Source organism: Rhipicephalus microplus, chromosome 7 (genome assembly GCF_043290135.1).
Source record: "Rhipicephalus microplus isolate Deutch F79 chromosome 7, USDA_Rmic, whole genome shotgun sequence".
In the NCBI taxonomy this organism is placed as follows: Eukaryota; Metazoa; Arthropoda; class Arachnida; order Ixodida; family Ixodidae; genus Rhipicephalus; species Rhipicephalus microplus.
Genome location: NC_134706.1, coordinates 86,082,855 through 86,106,512, shown reverse-complemented (window position 1 = coordinate 86,106,512; position 23,658 = coordinate 86,082,855). Strand labels below are relative to the sequence as shown.

General features: G+C 46.8%; 1 protein-coding gene across 3 annotated transcripts in view; it reads right to left on the bottom strand.

Moving 5' to 3' along the window:
* Positions 1-23,658, bottom strand: part of Helz (Helicase with zinc finger) — a 126,820-nt gene that overhangs the window by 87,971 nt on the left and 15,191 nt on the right. For 2 of the 3 annotated variants that reach the window (XM_037431399.2, XM_037431398.2), the window contains 9 exons: positions 19,990-20,125; positions 18,324-18,506; positions 17,811-17,978; positions 14,639-14,850; positions 13,789-13,953; positions 7,393-7,624; positions 4,716-4,826; positions 3,136-3,251; positions 500-712 (listed from right to left, as the gene is read on the bottom strand). In XM_037431399.2, coding sequence (XP_037287296.2) covers positions 500-712; positions 3,136-3,251; positions 4,716-4,826; positions 7,393-7,624; positions 13,789-13,953; positions 14,639-14,850; positions 17,811-17,978; positions 18,324-18,506; positions 19,990-20,125 — 1,536 coding nt within the window. Of the gene's footprint in view, positions 1-499; positions 713-3,135; positions 3,252-4,715; positions 4,827-7,392; positions 7,625-13,788; positions 13,954-14,638; positions 14,851-17,646; positions 17,771-17,810; positions 17,979-18,323; positions 18,507-19,989; positions 20,126-23,658 lie in introns of those variants that run through there. The other variant, XM_075869420.1, reaches the window with a different exon arrangement.

Here is a 23,658-nt window from a genome sequence, read left to right as displayed (position 1 = left end):
GAGGCTGGCTGGCCATTTTGGCGCTGCGTGGAGCAATTTCAGCAAATTTCAAGGGTTTGGCGCAGCTCGGAGCAACTATCAAGAATTGCATCAAATTGGCATAATTGGCACAGCTGTTGCACCCCTGCAAATGAAAAATATTTTTGCAACAGATATAGTGCTAGAAATAAACCTCTATAATGAATTTTCGAATGTAACGAACTTATTTTCTTGTAACATACCACTTTGTTATAATAAGATTTGAGTGTGGAAGCACAATGTACGCCTTCCTGCAAGCCTTCCTGCAGCCATCTCATCTCCCACCATTGCTGGTTTGTTGAGTAGGCCGCCCTATACACTTCGTTAAATTGGGCTGCAGCCTTGCCAGTTTCATTGCTACGTTACTGCACACCACTTTGAACACAAGGACAAAACAGCAGAAGATAGCGGCACCCGAGTGCCTTATGTATTATCCTCGATGTATCATAAGCAAGGTGACCTGACGAGACCACTCACTAACCTGTTGGAGTGGGTGCAGACCAGCACCCGCGAATCCGGCGTCCGCTTGACAACCTCAAGCATTGCTTTTGCCAGCGTAAAGGTCTTGCCAGTGCCGAAGGGTCCCACCACAAGAATGGGTGGCACGTTGGGAACCGTGCGAGGCGCCGTGATGGCCGCAACTGCCTGACGCTGCTGCTCGTTGAGCCGTGGGTCCCATGTCAAAGATTCTTCCCTGCAAGGCAGCAGCCAACGCTGTTACAGGGACACTAAAGAGACACAATAACTTGGTTTAAATTGACAAATTCACTCTGGGAACTCTAGTGACACATTTTTCACTAACTTAAGTTTATTATCAGTGGAGAAAAGCATGGTTGAAGTTTCATGTTTAAATTTCACGCCAAAGTCTTCACACGTGGCGTCAAAAATTTTGAAATGTTTTTAAACTTCGGGTGCTAAGACTATGACAGCCATAGATGTCGATGTACTTCCATTTTTATAGGTTACAAGCTATAGAAGACCCAGTAGACACCTTCAAAATCTATGACGTCACAGTGTTTGTTGTGGGACTCTCAAGGTGGCATATCCAGTTGCATTTTCTTTTCATGCATTTTCTTCTTCAGCAAGCATTTTGTGGCAGTAAGAAAACTGTACTTCACTAATACGCAAAAAATAATTCCGTTTTTTTAGTACCCCTTTGAGTGGACTCGCGTGGTTGCCAAAAATGTAACACAAGTGGCCTGACCAGACCCACCAAACGACACACAAGCAGTAAATAAAAGAGCAACAACTGCTAGTTTAATAGAACCCAGATTTACTAACCATGAGCTACAAATCAGTCTAAAACAATCATAATTATTAAGTATAAATACAATAAAATTCTGGAGATTAAATGTTTGGTGTCAGTGAAATTGCCTTCTCGCTGCATTAACATTTCATCCCCCTGAAACTTATGCGAGGTACAGAAGAACTTCACTTATATGTTGTCCCCCAGATATGCGACAATTTGCCATTTACGTTACGTGCCCTCAACAGGTCGCCTAACACATTGTAGTTGAGCACTGGAAATTGTTGCGAGCCCAATGATGAGCATTATGCTATGGGAGCTTTCCAAATTGGCTTATTATAAGCAGAGAACAGAGCACACAAGCAAGCCTAGCTTGTTGGTGCCAGAAGTGGTTGTGTGTTCTGACACTAATGAGCGAGAAGTGCTTGTGTGCTCTCTTCATCCCTAAAGACCGGATCATAGGCAAATGCCTACCTTGTTCTTTGCGTTCCTATCGTGCCCCTTCGCCATACGACCATGAATTAGAGGTTACAAAATGCTTTCACAGTGTCTTTCTTTATCGTGCCTACAAATGCCTATTCTCGACTATTGTGCCTAAATGCCAATAGGTGCCTGTAGATGCCTATTTTCGAAATTGGCGCCTTTATGAACACTATTTACGCTCACATTTTGTTGTCGAGTGTGGTCTGACACCTTTATTCATGTCACAGGGCAGCATTGACCTTTCCAAACTCAATGAGGTCCAACCAAGTCCTTTGTAGTTGAACATCTTGCGAAAAAGAACCACCAGCAGGAATGAAATGAGACGCAACCACCACCATACAACACAGTGCTGACATGGTGCGAGTGGTTAAAGGACGAATAGGAGAGGCCAAGAAGAGGAAGAGACGATGTTCTTGCAGCCTCAATGGGAGCACGTCTCAGCGCCTGCAGGGGAACTGGGAGAGAGAGGTAAAAAAGGAATAGGGATAGGAAAATTGTCTCCATGGCCGAGGACGCAGCATGTGGCTTCCACAGACAGTTGTCCAATGTCCCGAAGGAATTAAAGAACTGCCCTGAAGACCTGGGTGCGGTGGCAGGAAGGTAGAGAACGAGTACGACATTGTGGAGATTTGTTAAGCGAAATGAGAGTGTGGACCAAAAGAAAGAAAATGTGATGTACTCCCCGCTTTTCTTTGGTTTATAATTTACTTCAAATAGGGAACCTCGCTAGGTCACATAAGAAGTTGCTGTTAGACACTGGAAGTAGCTGCGTGCTCAATGAAAAGCGTTGCGCCTCAATAATTTTTCAAATTGGTTCTTTTCAAGCCACAGAACCACAATGGGATGAGGCAAGCTTGAAGCCCTCGCCAATCGCCCTGTGTAGCGATCACAAGCCCAATTACTTCCTTGCCCTCTTTTTTGCCATATTGCCAAAGCTACCACAATAGTACTGGTTGTCGGAAGCACAGTCAGTAGTGTAGGCCCACGAAAACAGCAAATAAACAAAAAAACAAAATGAAGTCACCTGCAATCTGCCAGCTTGGCACCCAATGCAAAAGATGCACCAAGGTTATTTCCAATTAGTGATGTCGCCATCCCAAGCAGTCTGCCTCACATGTATCGGGCTTTTTTTTTCTGCATCCTTGAAAGCACTTCTGAAAGCTAAAACAATTATTGTAGCCATAGCTAGAAACGAGGAAAGAAAAAGCAAGGCAGATCCATAACAGGGGCCGCACATACTCGAACAATATTTCGAACCACCTTTGTAACACCATGTGCGACACCCCAGCGTTTTGGACAGCAGTGTTGACCTCTGCACTAAGTTAAGTACACGTAGTTTTAACCGCACCCGTTAAACACAAGAAAAAGAATTTTTACAATGTACTCACGGTGGGCAACGTGGAGGCTGGATGCTGAAGTCCGGAAACACAAGACTGGCCATGGGCAACTTGTCCACGGCGTAATGCATTTCGCACATCGGCACCCGATCGAGCAGGAACTGAACCTGAATAACACATGCATGCCAGGCAGTCCAGACTGAGAAATGCCGCCCAGTACACAGACCGAGCATGTTACCAGCATATTACAGATGAATATGGCGATTTGAATTTGATCTCGCAGCAAAAATATCTGCATTCCCAAAAATTTTGCACCACCAAAAATCAAGCAAAATCTGTTATCGAACCATGATATATGCAAAAAACATTATCGGCATTGAAATAACTCGCACATATATTTTAGGACGCACAGCGAAGCTGACTGCTGCAAACGCACACGTCCCAGCTTCGCTTCAGTCTACTTCAAGGTAAACACAACCGAGCCCGCACCACCACTGTCATAAGCAAATGATTCTAACACCTTTGCGCCTCTTTAAAAAAGAAAACTCTACAGAACCGACCACAGAGAATCCAAAGTGTGTCGCCATATTTGCACTATGTGTCGTGCCATGTATTGCAATCCCAGCAAAGCAACATCCCTGGCCAGCCACACCAGCACAGGCTGCACAAAGCAAACACAAAGCTTTCTAAGCCCAGTCTGCCAGAGAGCACAATTTGCGTTTTAGGGGAGAAGCGCCATAGAGCCGTACAATGCCCAACCGTTGTGTTCAAGGCTCAGCATCATCTCTAGTCGATGCGCAGGTGCGAACGTCTAGACGGTAGATTTTTTGAACATGTAAAAATTTAAATGGTTATAAGCACCGTGCATCACTTGCTTTGATTTTCGGACGCGCGAGACTGCATGCTCAACACGTTTTGCACAAGTGCGGCTCTTGCAAAAGATTGTTTTGGTTATAGAGCAGTACCGCTTATAGCACGGATATTCACGACTGCCGCGACTAACGTTATAAGCGGTCTATACTGTACATATTGAGCATATGGTTTAAAAATGGACCGCATTCTGTTCGTCTGTCCATCCATAGAAACAACTTTGAAAGGTAGTGAGATTTGACTTTTGGTAGAATGACTCCTGGTACAACTTATGGCACATAAGCCGGTATAAATGGTTTTTAAACTTAAAAAGTGATTAGTGCTGTGAGAATAACATTTACATTTAACCTTGAAATGGAGATTCGTAGCAATGTGGATTTTCTTTGATTAAGTGCGTTCACGGTACAGCACCCCTTCACTGCAGTGAAACCACCTTTACCAGCTGAGTTGAATGTGTGTTATGCCTATTCAATCATTACAAATACTTTGAAATTTCCAAGAATTAAATTCGAATCAGGGCAAGTTCGAATACTGCAATACTCGTTTGAATATTCGAACTGCTCGAATATTTGCGCAAGCTTAATTATTTCAAATCAGTTCTGCGGAATTCCATGAGGTGGCAGAAGGATTAAGAAAGAGAAATGGACAACCATTCGTTTGTAGAACAAAGCACAAATAAAATCATATGGATACCTCGGAAAGCTTCTTGCCAAAAAAATCTCGCGTTCACGTAGTCAAGTATTGCTAACAGCCACCCCCACCTCTGCCTCGATGCTCGTATCGGGTTCCAGCTTGAATTCGTTCACACACTCTCTCGTCAGCCGAATGTAGACACGGTCCTTCTTGGCCAGCTGGATGGGCAGCTCATACACCTACAACATAAACAAATCACAGCTTAACCACTACGTGGCTAGATGCCCTGCAGGCACACAAACACACAAAATCCTAAATCACCACTACGGCCCGTAGTTACCAGCCAAATCCAGATCGCGATGCAGAGATGGCGATTAAACAGGACTGTGTAGCTGCAGCTGGTCAGGTGTGGCCGTGATCACGGTCTAAGTGCCCATGCGACACTGGTATTACGTCGATGCAAGTGACAAATTTCACTCTCGAACTACTCTGTAGCAAAGTCCACAGCAACACCCTCCCCTTTGCACCTCTTTTACTACAGTGCACTGACGTTTGGCGAGTGCTGGCTACATGTCAGCTGGTGCAGCCTACCATGAGTGTGCTCAAGGTTTCCTACCTATCGGTGCACTATTCATCTCTCTAATCTGCCCCTTCCTGCCCTTGATGCTGCACGCCGACAATGAGGCGATGACCACTCAGGGATGCATGGCGTTTTGCGAGGCACAAACTGCGGCACAGTCATTGTATGCTATTTGAACGCTATCGCGCTAGGCTCACTTCATGGAAATTCCAGTGCAGCTGTCAGCTACATCATTGGTTGAGAGGAGCTTCAAATGGGCGATGCCTCGCTCCATAGCGCCATGCGATTAGCCACTTGGCGGCCACGCCTACATCCTCGAGCAGGCTAACGGCAAGCTCTTTATATAAACTCAAACCTCAATATAATGGACCCGGATACAACAAAATATTAAATATAACGAAGTGTGTTGAAGAACAGTCTTGCAATATATATAGTGTCAGGAATATGCCTTTATAACGAACTTCCAGATTAACAAAGTCAATTAACTGTTGACTGTTGGTGGTACGCACATCTTGGAAGTGCTTCAGCATGGCAGAGGTTTCACTATCACCCGAAAGATGGTGCAGGTGGACCACGTACGCGCTCTGAACAACAGCACTGCCTTGTCATGTTTCGACGCACTGCATGCATGGATACAGAAGCCGGAGGGCATCCCCACTTCGGCTTTCCTAGCAGCACAGTTTGTGTCCACTAAGAAACAAAGTCAGGGTAGTGATAAGAATAATATGTGAGGTTTTACATTACAAAACCACCATGTGAGCAACGCCGCAGTGGAGGGCTTCGTAAATTTTGACCATCTAGTGTTTTTTAACGTGCACCTAAAGCTAATTACGAAGCCACAGTGCTACGTCTTGATTGCATATACAGTGAAATCTCTGTGTAACTAACTTCAGGGAGTGCCGCAATTTGTTCGTTATTTTGAAAGTGAAAGCACGAAAATTAACCATAAATGCTTATTTTCCACCGACCAAAACGACTTACATTTAAAACGACGGGTCCTTCAACTCGCTTTTACTGAGAAAAAACAAATGCGCAAATGAACACTAAAAAATGCACGTTTACTTAAACAAGTCTGTTTTTTTTTTAACGCGTGCAGCACGAACTTAGCAGCGCGAAGGCTTCCAAGCTCATCCATGTTCCTGTGGTGCGATCCACTTTGTCACATAGCGAAACCTGCTTCCGCTTTTTCGTCGCAAGCAGAGATGAACTCATTGCAGTAGCACCGCAGCGTGAGCGCTGGCTTGCTTTGCAGACGCGATAATTAATCACTGAAAAGAGATGAACACAACTGACAAGGCCTCCTGAAGCCCATGTAGAAGTGACAAAGAAAAGCCCGAGGCGTATGGCTGTCATCGCCTTTTCCTAAAAAAAGAAAGAGCTAAAAAAGAAAATTCCACGCCTTTCGTTTCTGCTCCCTCACTGTCTCACGTTTTCTGCACCCATGCTTCCTGCTCCGCAACTCCCACTCTGCCTCGCCAACCTTGCCCTCCCGTGTTGCCCTTGCCTCGGCATTTGTAAACCTTCAGCGTGGACGTTTCAACAAAAAGAAATAAAAGAATGTTGTCCTTTCATTATTTTTTCCCCTCCCCACCGTTGCGCGTGTTCCGAGAAGCAAGGCGTCCGTTCGCTGTGTCGTCTGCTTGCATATTGCTCTGGTGGTCGCTACATATTTCAGAACATAAGTTCGTTGCACTGAGGCGTTGTTAATAGAATGTGAAACTAAACTAGAGCTCGTTAATCTGAAAAGTTCATTAATGTGAGGTTCGTTCCGAGATTTAACTGTACGCATAACTTGTTTCTGACGCCCTTCATCCCTTCTTTTTTCCCTTGTCCTTCTATCCTGCGCACAGTAGCAAGCTAGAGCGAACTAGCTCAGGCTGACCTCTCTACCTTCTAATGAATCATCTCTTTCTCTCAAGCTTTTTTTGCCTCCATAGAAAATGTGACCGTCGTGGCCAGGATTCGATCCCTCAACCTCCGGGGCAGCATACAGGCACCGTAGCAACTAGACCACCATGGCAGTAGAAATGCAGTCTAATTAAGCTATCCCGATCTACTCTTCAATGGAAAGCTCAAGCAACCTCAAAGTCTTCTGAAAAAGACTCTATTGCCTTTGAAGACCCTATCACAAAGCTTTGGTCCCCTTCCAATTCAAATCAAAGAGGCTCTAGCGGGCCAAGAGTCTCAAAACAATGCAGTGAAGCCATCGTCACAACGCAGCTCACCCTCGGCTTGGCCGGCCTGACCTCCCCAGTGTCGGCCGTCCTAACAGGGGCCAGCCAGACGAGTTGGCAGTTCTGCAGGACCAGGCGGCCGGCAGGTGTATCCTCGGTGATGTCCGAGTCAAGACACAGGCAGGCGAATAGCTCGCCCCCCTGGGCGTAGTACGCCTCAGTCGCGTTGGCCGACGACGTTTGCAGATTGTCGGTGACGTCAAGTAACACCCGTACATTGTACCTGTGGGAGGAACGTACCGCCAAAATGAACACAATATGAGACGGCACGGATGCACTGAAGTAAGAAAGCAACCCAGAAAAAGCCACAGAACTGGTCACAACCGCTGTGTGTGACTGGAAACAGTGCATCATGAAAGTTCTGCTTATCAGATGCAAACCAATTAGATTCAATATGACATAGCCTTTCATATATCCTGCTGCAACAAATGATTACAACTAATCAACCGCCACATTCTCATTTCAAGAATAGTCTACTCTCATTAAAGAAGTATTATATTACACCAAAAACTTCCACTTAATCTAGAGTTTGTAATATCCGTGATTCCAGCTGTAGCTCTTTGTATTATTCATGACCATGGTCATTATGGCCCAAATAGGAAGAAAAAGAAAGGAGGGAGCATGACATTAGGCCACCAGCCTTTGCAAGCCAACCTGTTTTGAAGTCAGCAGTGTCGGCCCAGAGCGTGATCTCGTGCAAAAAGACCACGCAAGAAACGAGACTTGCAGAGACTTCAGAGCGTGGTGCCCAGTAGCTTTTATCCGAAACACGCTTGTTCGGCGCAGACCCGCTGCCTCACGCAGGAGGTTTGAAAACGAAACAACACCGAGAGTACTATAGTCCGACCCCGCTACAAGAAACGTCGCATCAACGAAATTTTCACTACAACGAAACATTCTCGGTTCCCTGTCAGCAATCCATAGGAGTAAATGCATATATATTCTCACAACCAACACTTTTTCTTCTGCCGTTCCACTTCAACGAAATACAGCCATGCTATTACAGGCTCAGATATTTGATGTCATGCAGTAAACACAATCTTGAACATTTTGATGTACTTTTAGAACATAAAAAAAAACACAGAATATCCCCAGAGTGAATGATGATGAGTGGGACGAAGCTTCCGTCAGCCCGTTCGCGCTTCCATCCGTCCGTTCATTTTTGCTTCTGTCTGTCCGTGCGTCAATCCATGCGTCCGTCCATCCATCCACGCGTTTATCCATCCATCCATCCGTCCGTTTGCTAGTCTGTCTGTCCGTCCATCCATCTAGTGAACACTCTAAGTACTGCCATTTCCCATCTTGCAACACATACCCGCTCTAGAGCGGGTACATGCCACCGGTGGCTACGTGCGTACATGCATACATACATACATACATACATACATACATACATACATACATACATACATACATACATACATGCATACATACATACATATGGAGGAGTGACAGACCCACGTCGCAAGAAGCTTCACCCCTAAAATACAGCTGCAAAGTCTAAAATGCACGTTGGCACCGCCAGGAACCGCCGCTGTTTACTAAGCATGGAAGGAAGCTACCATCACTCATAGCGATGGCATTGAGACTGCCCTTCCTTTGCCACTGCCTTGCTTCTGAGCCGCACACAATCCAAGTCTGAAGCTTTGTTTCTTACATGCTGCTGCTGGGTGCAATCGCGGAATGGTGCCTTTTTGATGCCAGTGCTTTTGGTTACTTTCGTGTTTGACCAGTGTGGTCCTTGGTCAGAGTGGCTGTTCGTTGGCATTATCAACAAGATAAGCTATCCGCTATTAGTGGATGATAAGAATAGCATAAAACATGGCATAAGTCACCGCTCCACATACCACGCCTGCATCTAATCATTGTCGAATACCTTGTGTCGGCGGTCAGCTGCTGGTGTTAGTGTAATAGTGCGACTGCTAGGTTTCTTCACCAAAGCCATTGAGGCCATTCATTTAGCGCTTTTCAACATGGTGTCACTTTGCATGTGTCAGAATTGCGTCTAGACGCTGCTGAAAAAAAAAAAAAAGGGAAGCAGCCTACACTTTCCTAATTTTGGCAATAAAAGCCCTTTGTCTTGCTAGCTCAGGTCGACTATTTTTTTGTTGTTGTTCGATTTCACTAAACGAAATATTTTCCGTACCCTGCCAGTTTCGTTGTAGGGGCATTCGACTGTAAAACCTACCACACGCTCTGACATTTTGGTCGCATGTTAGGCCAACACGGTTAAGTCACTCGTGTGACGTAATGCTCCCTCCTTTCTTTTTTTACTTCCTCCATGTTAGTACCCCTGTTCAGTGAACTCAACAAATGCACCGATGGGAGATTGTGCGGCCTCGTGATGCAGATGGTCGTTTGGTGAATATGAACGCTACTCAGATACCGCCATGCCAGTTCGTCTGCACCAGTCACTCCACTGGCTTTTACAGCACTGCTACCCACAGCGGCGCAGAAATACATCTATAACAGTCAATTTTTTCTCAACAACTTCGTTCGGGAAAAAACAAAAAGAACTAAAATGGCTTGTTTGCCAAAGCTGTGTCAAAGGAAGAACTAATTCAGTTCTCCCGCAAGTGTGGCAGCAACTACACACAGCAGCATTGTTTCTCTATAGAGAACCAAAGCTCAAGTTTGCAGAGCAATGACAAAGCCGCGCCTGGCCCTGGAGGCGAGCTCCAGAACACTTGAGGAGAGACGTGGGAGAGGTCGCAGGCGAGTGAGTGTGTATCTCCGAAACGGGAGCACGGGCAACACGCGCGCAATGCGTTCTGCAGTCGGTGCGGTATAGGTGTTCTGTGGTGCGGCGAACTTGGGCGCCGTGCCGTCAGCTTGGCGCGCTAAACCGAGACGCTTGCTGTGCGAAGTTGCCTTTCCACGATGGAAGAAGCAGCCTCACAAAAGCGGCGTCGAGGTTCGAAGTATTCTGTTGTGGGTTGCCAAAACAATGCAGGGGACAAGGGACACTCTCCACGTGTAAAGCTGTATCAGTTTCCCATCTAGTCACAGCCGGCGAACACAGCAACATTTGCGAAAGATAGAGCAAGCATGAAACGAGAGCCGGAAAAAAAAAAAAAAAGGTGAGCACTTCAACTCGACTCGCTGTTGTTAAACTTAGCTTGCTGGTTCGCAGCGATATCAGCGGGTCATGCACGGCACGGAAGACATGACTAAAACTTCTCGAACATTTTAATGCAATGACCCTATAACTTCAGTTTTTATTGATTTTTTTCAGCATGCTGCAAACGTTTGCACATGACAGTACACGGCTGCTACTGCTAGATACCACATCAAAACAACAATTATATGCTTTCCATAAATGTCAACACAGCCCATCGACAGAGTACGCGGCTTCATGTCGGTAGAATGGCACTTACCTCGAGACATACGTCGTGCATAGCATTATCACGGAGGATACGAGAAATGCATTTCACAGTGACTCGGGCGTCCTCGTCTTCCGTCGTGTGCTCCACATCATAAACTTGACTAATGAGCTCTACTCCTTTGGTTCGATTCACTTCTCGGAAGTGCTTGTCCAGCTCAAAGATCTTTGTGAAGCCGCATTGGAGCGAAGAAAAAACGCGCCATCTACATCTCCGATTTCTACTTTTTCTACCAAATATAGCGCTGCCTGTCCGGAGTCGCAGCGCCATCATGCGTTGCTTTGGCTTCCTATATCATTGGATTAGAAAAACGACTGTGTCTAAGCATTTCAGCAGTGGATGCTGTTAGATGTAAGCAATTCTCCACCAGTGCGTCCAAGGCGCGTTTTCACATGCTTGCGTGCCCCTTCACATTACTTTTCAAATTTCAAAAAAGATGTTTTTTACACTGAACACTGAAAAAGCTTTTCTTAGTGCAGTGCGATGAAGCCAATTTTCTGCACACCTTCGAAAATGTTATTTTGTACATACAGCAAAAGCTCGTTAATTCGACACCCGTTAATTCGGAAATTCGAATAATTCGGACAGCTTTATTGGTCCCGGCCAAAGTGCATGTTAATCTATGGGACCAAACCTTCGTTATTTCATCGGAATTCGGCTCCGCACCGCTTAATTCGGACAAATGCTGACGGCTGCTGCTACACAAAAGTGTGATAAAGCAGCGCTGGCACCACTGGAGTGAAACCGAAACCTGAGTGGCATCGCCATCATCATCAACTAGTGGGGGCGATCGCAGCGTCACCAAATGTCGGCGTCTTCTTTCTTCTCCACTCGGCGCCTCCGACGCCATTTTCCCTTGTGTTGTCGTGTCGGAACCATTTCTTCTTGCGGAGTTCTCTTTTTCTCCCATTGTGACCGTATTTGCATGCCACCACCATCGTGCGCTACAGTGATGGCAACGCCGAAAAAACGGCAGAACTACGACACGAAGAACTTGGAGACTAAAGTGGAAATTTTGGTAGCACTGAAGAACGGCGAATCGCGACAGCAGGTTATGACCAAGTACAACGTGAAGCGGAGCACGTTGGGAACGTACGTGAAAAATTAACAACAGATTCGACAAGCCTTCAAAAGCGGGAAGTTTCATGCCTCTAGAAAGCGGTTGCGAACCGCAGCTCATCCCCAGCTCGAAGAAGCTTTGCTCCGGTGGATTACTGACTGTCGCAACGCGCATCTGCCTTTGTGCGGACCTCTCATCATGGCGCAAGGTGAGAAGTACGCTGCAATGATGAACATTGAATCTTTCAAAGCGTCAGAAGGGTGGTTTGCGAGGTTTCGAGAGAGACACGAACTTGTCTTCAGGAGTGTGTGCGGCGAAAAGGCCAGTGTTGACGAAAGCGTGACCACCGAGTGGAGAAATGTGAAGCTGCTGGAGCACATCACCGCATATGAACCACGTGACGTGTTCAATGCAAATGAAACTGCTCTATTTTTCAGAGCTCTGCCCGACAAGACGGTGACTTTCAAAGGGGACGCATGCATTGGTGGCAAGAAGTGCAAGGAAAGGATAACTATGCTTCTTGCCGCCAATATGACTGGCACAGAGCACTTGCCACTACTTGTCGTCGGGAAGGCGCTTAAGCCACGTTGTTTTAAGAACGTCAAAAGCCTTCCTGTCGAGTACACAGCGAACAGGAAGGCATGGATGACATCGGACATTTTTCGCAGCTGGCTGCAGCAGTTGGACTGGCACTTCACGTCGAAGGACCGCAAGATAATTATGGTTGTTGACAACTGCAGTGCCCATGACTGTACAGTCGAACTGAAGAGCATCAAAGTAGTTTTTTTGCGCCCAACATTTCGTCTGCTCTTCAGCCGATGGACCAGGGTACCATTCACTACGTGAAGTCGAAGTACCGCAAGCACCTGCTAGAGCGAATGATCCTATGCTCAGAAGCTGGAAAGTTGTATCAAATGGACTTACTCGGCGCAGTGCACATCATCGCCCACGTGTGGAAAAACACTCCGCCGCAAGTCATCGCCAACTGTTTTCAGCACAGCGGTTTTGTGAGGCCCGAGCATGCAGCAGTAGCTGACGATGGCATCGAGGAGGTGTCAGCCGAGTCCACAGGGGCGGCGCCAGGGGGGGGCAAGGGTGGGCTGGAGCCCCCCCAAAATTCTCGCCTGCCCCCCCTATGCCCACCCAAGTGCCCAGAAGCATATATTGAAAACCTAGTAGGAGCAGAGCTAGCTTGCCCCCCCGGAGGAACTCACTTTTCGTGGTTGCCCCCCCCAGTAAAAACATCCTGGCGCCGCCCCTGCGAGTCCACCGACGATGACTGCCCGACTTTCGATGCTGTACTTCCCACAGATGTGACCTTTCAGGACTACATCGCGATTGATCATGGTGTCGCCACGAGTGGTCTCCTGACCGATCAAGAGATTATTAATGATTTCACGGGCGCCCATGAAGACCACGATTCCGACGAAGAATCATGCGAGGAGATACAGCCGCGACCTCATCGCACCTCACGGGAAGTCTCAGAGGCGCTGTTAATATTAGAGAACGCTTGCCTGAACACTCCCGACAGCTTGCGTGCTGTTGGCCATTTGGAACAGTAAAGAAAAATTGTGATGTCAGCCGGAATCTGCGCGAAAACGCAGACGACAATTACAAAATACTTCAACAAATAAAGGTATGCTTCTGCAGCTTGATTTTAAATGTTGTTTTCCCAGTTCATTCGTTAATTCGGCATTCGGTTAATTTGGACAGTATTTCTGGTCCCGTGAAATCTGAATTAACGAGCTTTTACTGTATCTCTCGTATGAAGCACATTCGAATGAATTTCTCACGTTGTTACAAAACACGTAGAATTAAAAAAGCAAATAAAACAATCCGTATCGCTTTCAACCAAGAAGACCGGACAGGAAAACGGTTGAGGTTGAGAAGTGGTGCACAGGTCTGATGTGCCACCCTAACCAGAATCCACATCAGCCAACTTACTGGGCAATGATGTCGGCACGTGCCATCTCCTCAACATAGAGCAGCTCGTGCATCCGGGGCTTGTAGTTCTCCCGAGTCAGCACCTCGCCTATGACGGCCTGCGTCAGCTGAAACGTGTCCATGTCGGGAGCCGGATACATCTCTAGCAGGCTCTGTGCCCTGACACTGCAACAAGGACAACACGTTGAGCTACCAAGCATGAGTTCACAGTCACAGACATTATTCAATAGTGCTATGAACACTACGTAATTCAATGATGTTAGATGACACGCTCTTTTTCCTCTTGAGAACAAGTTTTCCTTGCTGCTGCACCATCCTGCACACTACACCCGCCTCCACTCTTGGCGACGGGCGGTGTCCCCCACAAGGATTAATAATTCGGTCCACTCACTGATATCGATGACTGTTACCTACGACTAGGACCATTCAGTGATTCAATGACTCATTAATAATAATAAACATTTCTGGGCTTTGACATTCCAAAACCACCATATGATTATGAGAGACGCCGTAGTGGAGGGTTCCATAAATTTCGACGACCTGGGGTTCTTTAACGTGCCCCCAATTTAAGCACATGGGTCTCTCAAGCATTTTTGCCTTTATCGAAAATGCGGCAGTCGCGGCCGCGATACAATCCTTCGACCTGCGGGTCAGCAACTGAGTGCCTTAGCCACTAGACCACTGTGGCGGGTTCAATCACTCGATGATATCGATGATTTCAATCACTGATAACGATGACTCATGGATCATTCAATGTAAACAAATCTTACATGGACGAGTTTAACTTTAAGTCATCCATCTATCAACTCATTTGGGCAGAAATTTGTCATGCCAGAAAACAGTCACATACCTCCTTCGTTCCGTGAAGGCTACGAGATCAATGGCGGCTGCGTTCCAGCGTCCTGTACCCGTCAGAATGAGACGGCGGCTGCGCTCAATTGTGCTCAGCGTGTCTGGAGCAACCGTGTCGACGCTAAAGTTTCGAATCAGGACGGGGTAGCCACCGAAGTCGAAGGCCAGCGTTTGTACAAACGTGGCATACATGGTCGACCTGAAGCCAACCTAAAGGAGAGACAAGAGGATCTAGAACAGATGCTAAAGCATGCGAAACGAAAATCACTTCAGGTATAAAATACCAACTAGCCTCGAGCCAGGAGCTCGATGCTTGTACGAATAATGAATGCTCGATTCATAGCAAATAGCGACTTCGGTAAATAATTTCAAATTGAATTCAAATAGTATATATCGCATATTACAGAGCAGACCGCTTACAACGTAGCCAATTATAGTCAAGGGCCGCTTACAATGCAGTCTTTTTCAACTCCTCTTGACGCTCCCACAAAACATCACATATATGCATACAGTACCGCTTAATGTGCAGTCCCCCAAATACGAAACACTGGTTACAATACGGTTGCCGGAAAATCATTGTGACGAAATAGCGAGAGTGCATCTACAAAGAGGCGAGCACACCACTGGGGAGCGAACAAAGAGGTTGTTATGAAGGAAGAGGGGACGCGAAGTAAAAAATAAAGGGCAGAGGAAGGGAAAAAAAACGCAGCATGCTGGGTGGTATCACCAAGTAAGGGAGGAGGGCTGTTGCGTAGGCAACCCTTTGCATCAATGCCAACCGCGGCTACAGTGTACTAGCATTGCTAGCACGGCTCCGGCCGCTTGCCGCCGGCTACGCGCGGCTCAGCATGGCAAGTTCAACCCCATCCTCATGAAGTGTGCTTGGAGTTTCCTGTTGAGAAAAGCGTCGTTATCGAGCTTGCTACAAATATCGCGTTTGCTAGCTCGTCCGTAAATTTACAAAATATGCTTCATGCCGCAAGCTTTTACCTTTGCTGCCAGGGCACAGTCTTGCATATGCTTGGCGGGTTTTCGTCATCCTTGATCTCCCAACTGTGAACGCAAACTTTATACCACACATGCTGTTCTTGGTTCAGTGCTTGAGGGAAATCTTTCGACGCACGGTCTTTATGTCTTGGACAAACATCTCGCGGGAACACGCCGTACGGCAGGCCAGGCCTAATCAGTGCTGGTTGTATTTTGGTAGCAGTCGTGTGCTATGTAACTAGCGGTTTTGTATGAAATCCACGAAACTCCTTGTGGTGGCTATCGTTAACTGAAACGAGGGTGGCACGTGTAGCATTCTAATGGTGGTTTGCAATTCGACTGCGATGTCTTGAAATCGGGTGCTTGCCGTTGAATTGAATGATTGGTGTCTTTCAGCAAGTAAAATTTTAGACCCGACTCGAAATAGTTTCTATGTAATGCACATCATTGAGGCAGTCTGAGAAGTAGTCGACGAATTTCCACAATGGTGCTTTCTCTAGCTGGACTCTCCCCCCCCACTTTCAAATTCATTTCGTTGGCGGCACAAGTGTTTGGCGGCACAAGTGTTGAATTTTTGTAACTCGGAGTTTGAATGGTTGTAAGAACCACACATCGCGTGCTTCGATTCTCCGACACGCGAGGCCACATGCTCAATATTGTTACGTTGAAGCTTCAACGTGTGAAGAGAGGAAGAGGAGAACGAAGTGGTCTGTTTGGAAGCAGCTCGGTGTCGGCGCAGCTACCCTTCGCCATTCGGCCTCAACAGCATTATTGACGCAGAACGCCGATGCAAACTTTATAGCGCAGTAAAAGGTTGGTTCCGGCAGCAGTGAAAGCAGTGGCATATTCATAATCGCACGGGTACATTTCCGTGGCAATGGCAACCATGATCGCGGCATTGATGCAGTCAGAAACAGCTATGTCGTCATCTGCACTGATGACATCTCTCACTGTATGAGACTGTGCCCGAAAACGCTGATAAGTCGCAGATTTCACTGAGGAACCGCATGCCATTATCAACCGTCATGACACACCCCAAGTCGTCACCTGGATCGCAAGGAAAGTTTACGATGGTGCTTTACTTGACGTCGCTCCAAGAACCAGTTATAATGTTTATAGCTATAAGCAGGTCAACATTCTGTTCAACTCGCGAATAAGGATTTATCAGGAACGAGTAGAGAAGTACACAAGTCCACAAGCCGCAAAAGGCAACGCGGAGTTCCCACCGTTGACATGTTAGTGATATCGATATCACTTGTGGCTTTGTAGCTGGCAGCCGCTGCTTCCAGCTGCTTTGATGCGAAAAGCTAGAAACAGTGTAGTTTCCGAGACATACGTTTTAAAACCGAAAATGCTACATATAAGTAACAAGGTTGCACATCTCGAAGGCCATGCTTTTGAGGCTCGCATGCCCATCGCATGCCATTATGCACTAACAAACAAAGAAGGGAATGCAAACATTCAACGAGATCACCGAGTCACTTTGCATTCTCAATTTGGTGTCCTCAGCAATCGGTCTTTTTGAAAAACACTACAGCTGCACGTTAAGACCTGCAGATCGCGCATCAAACATACCGGTGCACTCGCAAGCACCACATAATGAACCAGATCAGCATGCTGAAATAACACTGCCTTGTTGTCACCTGCGCGCAAAAAAGGATTGAAACTCGTTAGAAAACAGCCGTAAATTGATCAATATTAGCTAGGAAAAAAGCATATTCTAAGCTTCGGCACGGCGCAGCTTTTAATATAGCAGATGCCCCGCTGTGCGAGAGTTTGATATACGAGTGCACCGGTCCCACACTTTTGCATGGGAAATTCAAGGGGATTTCTGAACGGTTAGATATAGTCAATAATTCTATATATCCGAGTTTGATATATCCGGGATCAACTGTATACGAATTGCTCTACAATGCAACTTTTTGCATCTCTTTAAACGGGTTCAACTGTATTCGTTCTACTATTTGACAAGCTCGAATATTCGCACATGCCTACTGATATTTACTCTGCCGTCCTTACCTGGATGTAGTAGATGAGCACGTCCTTGATGGCGGGTGTCTACGAATTACTCCACAATGCAACTTTTTGCATCTCTTGTAAACGGGTTCAACTGTATTCGTTCTGCTATTTGACAAGCTCGAATATTCGTACATGCCTACTGATATTTACTCTGCCGTCCTTACCTGGATGTAGTAGATGAGCACATCCTTGCTGGCAGGTGTCTGGAGGTTGTTCACCCACTCCTGGCAGCCCGGCGCAAGCACAAACTTAAACGGAGACTTCTCCACCAGCCTCAGCTCAAAGTGGCCCCGATACGCGTCGTACAACAGAACCAGGCGCTGAAGGGGTGTCTGCTCACAAAACGGGGAAGAGGTTGCGGTCAAGTTAGTATAACCCTTCTATACAATTTGTAGCAAGAACGCATAAAAAAAAAGAACGAAATCCTACCTTACCGCACTGCCAGTATAACCTACACGAGAAATAGCTTATCCCTTGTTTCGTCGGTTCACTCAATCCATTTTCTTGTGCCCCGTTGGGAATAAATCCGTATATTAATCGTAATTCTCCCCGGTTATAACACACCGATTCAGTGTGTTCATAAAAGTCTGTTGTAACAGTACTTGGGTTTTATGACATACTCCTAATTATGGAGGTCTGTTGTAATGAGGTTACACTGTAACTCCGTTGGTACTCACAATGGTGCAGAGCTCAAACTCCCACACGAGCTCGCTCTCCTTGGAGGTGACCGTTCGCTTGAGCTGCTGCCGACAAGTTAGCCGAAGGCCCTTCATGCTCTCAGTCATCACCCTTTGCATGTCCATGGGGTCCTTCGCCTCCGAGTACCGCTCCAGCAGATCCTTGGCGTACTCTTGATAACCCTGCGCAACCATCGCATAACAGCTGCCGTGAGCAGTTCTGCTAGCAATAGCACCAAGCTTATTTGGTCCGTTATCAAACTTAGCCTTCAACACCACTCCGCGTCACTAAATTTTCAAGCGATGGCCATACTGTTCGTGACAGGTTATGGGGGAGCGAATATTCGAAACTTTAAGTATTTTTTCTTATACTATTGGCTATTCCATTTGATTCGCACTGGAATTTCTTCCATTTGAACTTCTCTCAAAGACAAATGCAGGCAACATCCAATTGGAATTAAAATTGAAAGAAGCGGGCTTCATCCTTTTGGAGAAACTCAGGTAGCAGGAATAATGCATTTCTGAAGCAGGCTTGAAGCAAAAAAGAAGGGAGTATGCAGTCATCTCGTATCAGCACCGTAAGCGGAGCTAGCTAAGCCTAACCACGTCTCTGAGCAGTAAGCTCAGCTGTGATGCTCATTGTTTAAAAAAACATGTTCAATCGCGAGTACAGAAAGCAGTTCTGCTATGGTCTTCGTCAGGAAGTCCGAAATGCTGATAAGCAGAGCATATCAATCCTCGCGGGTCTGACGGGTCAGTCCAAGACTCCCGTCTGCAATGTTTGTGACGAATGAGGCATTATTGCAGCTTCTCGAATGAGCTTTCGCTTGCAGGGGTCTGACAGGCTGAACTACCAACACAATTCTAAATGAGCGTCTATTATCGCACACAGAACAAGTAAGCACGTGTCGCTTCTAAATTTCGTGATTTTCGAGAGCCGTGACCTCGCAACACACTAAGGCACAAGCAGCAGACATTCATACGGGGTTCAGCCAATTGTGAGGCGCATGAGAGCAAAATGGCGGACGCGGTGAATCAGAGGCCTAGAGAAGACATTCAGCCACTGAGGCGGACAATTTGAACATGGAGGAAAGCTCTTTCAAGCAACAGCTCCTGGTCGCACCATTCAGAAGCTACGATTTCTTGAAAATTGGCGTTTTTACACGATTTCCACAATAATTATTGTCAATTTTGCAAGCGCAACCAATTTTTAAAAGCACCTCTAGGCAGTTTTTAGGGGAGATATTTCGGAATCAGATAGAAGAAGGGCTGCAGAAACTTACAATAAGATTTTCAAAAAATCAATCTTTTGGCCATCTTTCACAATACGAAAGAAAGCTGTGTCCCCCCTTAAGAGACACATATTGTCAGTGTGCATGTGATTATGGGCAGAAACAGCGCACAAACTCACGGGGCGAAGAGAAGAGACACAAACAAGTGCATGTGAGCATTTTATTGCAGTATGATTGTTGCAAGCGAACTGTACAGTGCCATGTCAATTCAACTTGTTTCAGCGTGCGATGCTTTTTTTTTCCCCGACACAGAACTTAATCAATACGAAGTGGCCGAGGTAACATGAACCGTAACCTCTCCACAGCCACACAGTTATAACGAAACAGAACAGAACAGGTGTGCCGAAACACACAATGGCTTAGCTTGCACAAACCTCAAGGTGCTTCTGCTGAGCCTTCTTAAGCCTCTCCCTGCGGTACTTGAGGCGTTCCTGCCATTCAGCCAGCTCGTCCTCGCTATGGGCCTCGCAGCACTGGCTCCCCAGCCGACACTGACCGTACAGATGGTGACTGCCGGAAAGGAACGTCACATTATTTGCAGGAAGGAAAGTTGCACCATTCGTTTACCAGTTCGCATACGACCAAACCTTATCACATGAGTGAAAACACAGGAGCCCCAACCCACGTTATAATAATTAATATAATTGTATAATACAAACAGGAACACAAGAGTTGCGGCCCACATAGCACAAAAGCAACAACTTCTTGTGTTAGTCTTCGCATGGCTTTCTTATCAACGACGAGCCCCTTTTAAGATTTGCTCAACAAAGCGTAATATCAGGACTGCAATTGCAATGACACAATTTTTCATTGCATTGTTATGTATGCTAATTCACTGAATTGAAATTTGACTGCAAACAGTGCTTATGCAAAGGAAGTGAACTTAACAGTCGGCACATCACACGCGAATTCACCTGGCTTACACACAGGCTTTGCAAATTCCCACAAAATCCCATTCTCAACAACTCGGAGCATTTTCAGATGGTTGGCGCTTCGATGGCCGACGGCTGTGACCCCGCAAATGTCTTGCCGCCACGGTGCTGCACAAGATGGCACTGAAGAACACTGAAAATGTAAGCAAAAACTCTATAAAAATTCTTTCCACACGCGGTGCTTATGAATGCAAAACCAGGGGTATCTGCTGATGAAGTGATGACGGCCACTCTTTCTCAATATCCAAATATAATTCAATAATTCAATAAAACCAAGACCGCCAATCATGTTAGTGACAGCATGAATACAAGAAAGCTTGTAAATTGCCACAGTATATTACCTAATCAGATTACGTTATCTTGTTTTCCGTCATGCCTATTGCACCAGTTCGTACAGAAAACTTGACTCAATATCCATGCTATATGTTCTTTTGTAGATCAAAAAAGGATATTGATAAAAGATGAATAAAAGCCCTACAGAGAAAGGGCCACATGTAAAGGAGGTCCAGCATTATAAGATCACATTGTCACGGTTATTAGCCGTAAACACAAAAGGACGAAGAAGCCAGCATCACGAGCGGCAGTCTCTGGCGTTTTTCAAGGAAGACGACGTTGCGCGTCTGTTCTAGCGCTTTGTTTTTGTATGTGAATAGAGCCTTGCTTTTAACATCGAAAGGAAGCCTTGTGTCCTGCTCTTTGCACGTTGCGACACTGGTGGAGGTGCTGGGCTTCTACGACTGATGCTCGGGACTCCTTCGCGGTCCGGCACTTCAAGTCCGACACCGGAACCCGTTCCTTCAGTGGATACCCTTGTCCACCGCTACAGTCGCCGACAGCGAGGCCTTAGTCCTAAGGTGATTCCCCTGGAACTTTCCCAGCACAGCACTCCGCCTGGGGAAATGATAACTGCAGGTGCTTCACAGCTGACTTTTGAGCAGCCTGATTCCGGAGACATTCCATGGTGAGGCGTACGAAGACGTCGAGGATTGGTTAGCCCAGTATGAGCGAGTCGCTAAAGCAAACCGCTGGACCACCGAGCTAAAGCTTTCACGCCCCTACTTTGCTTTAGCGGACAGCGTTCGTACATGGTATGAGAACCACGAGGCAACGCTGTCTTCATGGGATGAATTTCGGCAGCAAATTATCAGCACCTTTCGCAAACAACGACCGCCGTGACTTCGCTCAGCAACTCATCGAGTCTCGGGTCCAGAAACCGAACGAGAGTGTCGCAATGTTTGCGGAGGACATGTCGCGCCTATTTGGACCGGCTGACCCTGATATGCCTGAAGCCAAGAAACTCCGTCATTTGATGCGAGGCGTCAAAGAACAGCTTTTTGCCGGCCTTCTCCGCCATCCACCGACGACCGGTGCGGAATTCGTCAAAGGGGCTACAGCTATCGAGCGCGCACTGCACCAACGGTGTCGCTATTACGACCGACCAAACGGTGCCTCAATCAGCGTCTCTGCTCTGACGGCCGGCTGTGACGGTTCTCTGCCTGAGCTTATTCGCGACTAACAGCCGCGACCTTTGGAGAGAAGGTTGCCACTCGTCGAGATGCTGCAATACCTCCAGTACGAGTACGATACGAAGATACGACGAACAATGCAACGCCGCCGACCTCGCAGGAAATCGTAAGCGCCGACCTAGCTGTTTACATAGACGGACGCCCTGTGACAGCACTAGTAGATACTGGCACAGATTTCTCTATCATGAGCAGAAAGCTTGCCGATTGGCTTAAAAAAGTTAAAACGTCACGGACGGGGCCTAACATAAGAACCGCGGGGGGCCAACTGATGACACCGACTGCAAAGTGCACTGTCAGAATTAGTATCGGTGATTCAGCTTTCGTTGCCACGTTCGTGATTTTGTCCGAGTGCTGCAAAGACCTGATATTGGGGATGGACTTCCTTTGTGAATACGGCGCCGTCATAGACATTCCAGACAGGTCAGTTACATTTTTGATGGCTCCGGATCAAGTTTCAGATATGAGATGTAACGACCAGCGGCGTAAACATCTGCGCGTCTTCGAAGATCACGTGACCCTTCCACCCCGTTCAAGTGCTCTCGTAGCTGTAACATGCGACCACCCAGGCAACTTCGACCACATCGCTGAGCAAATTCTAGCATTGCTATTCAGCCATGACCTATCTGTTGCAAGAGCCGTCGTAAGCCTCAATTGCGGACACACGCACGTTGTCCGCAATTGAGGTTCTGGTTACAAACTTACGCACGTTCTGCACGTTCTGGTTACAAACTACAGTACTGAGCGACGACATCTTGCAAGAGGCATGGCAGTCGCGTACGTCGAGGTTGCAGGCTGCTTGACTGTGGAGAAAGCCGATGTCACCGGGTCTGCCCCTCTATCCGTTGACGTTGGCCCAAGTTTACTGCCTCCACAGAAGCAAAGCCTTCTGAAGCTTATTAATGAGTTTCAGGACTGTTCTTCTTCGACGTCCAGAGTTCGCCAAACGCCGTTGACGAAACATCGCATAATTACGGATGAAACGGCCAGACCCATACGGTAGAACCCATACCGAGTAGCTCCGCGGGAACGTGAGACCATAGAAAGTCAGGTGCGAAAGATGCTTCAGGATGACGTTATTGAGCCGTCAAAAAGTCCTTGGGCATCACCGGTAGTATTGGTGAAGAAAAAAGATGGCACTTTACGTTTCTGCGTTGATTACCGCAAGCTCAATCAGGTTACGAAAAAGGACGTTTACCCGCTGCCTCATATAGACGATTCTCTCGATCGACTACGTCATGCCCGGTATTTCTCTTCGATGGATTTACGGAGCGGATATTGGCAAATAGAAGTTGATGAAAGAGATAGAGAAAAAACAGCATTCGTGACACCCGATGGTCTTTATGAGTTTAAAGTTCTCCCGTTCGGCTTGTGCTCAGCACCGGCAACGTTTCAGCAGCTCATGGACACAGTACTGTCAGGTCTAAAGTGGCAAACGTGCCTGGTATATTTGGAGGATGTAATTGTATTTTCAGCGACATTTGAAGAGCACTTGAAGCGACTACACGCGGTATTTCAAGCGATACGATCGGTTGGACTATCATTTAAGCCAGAAAAATGTCACTTTGGCTTCCTAGAGCTCCTCTTC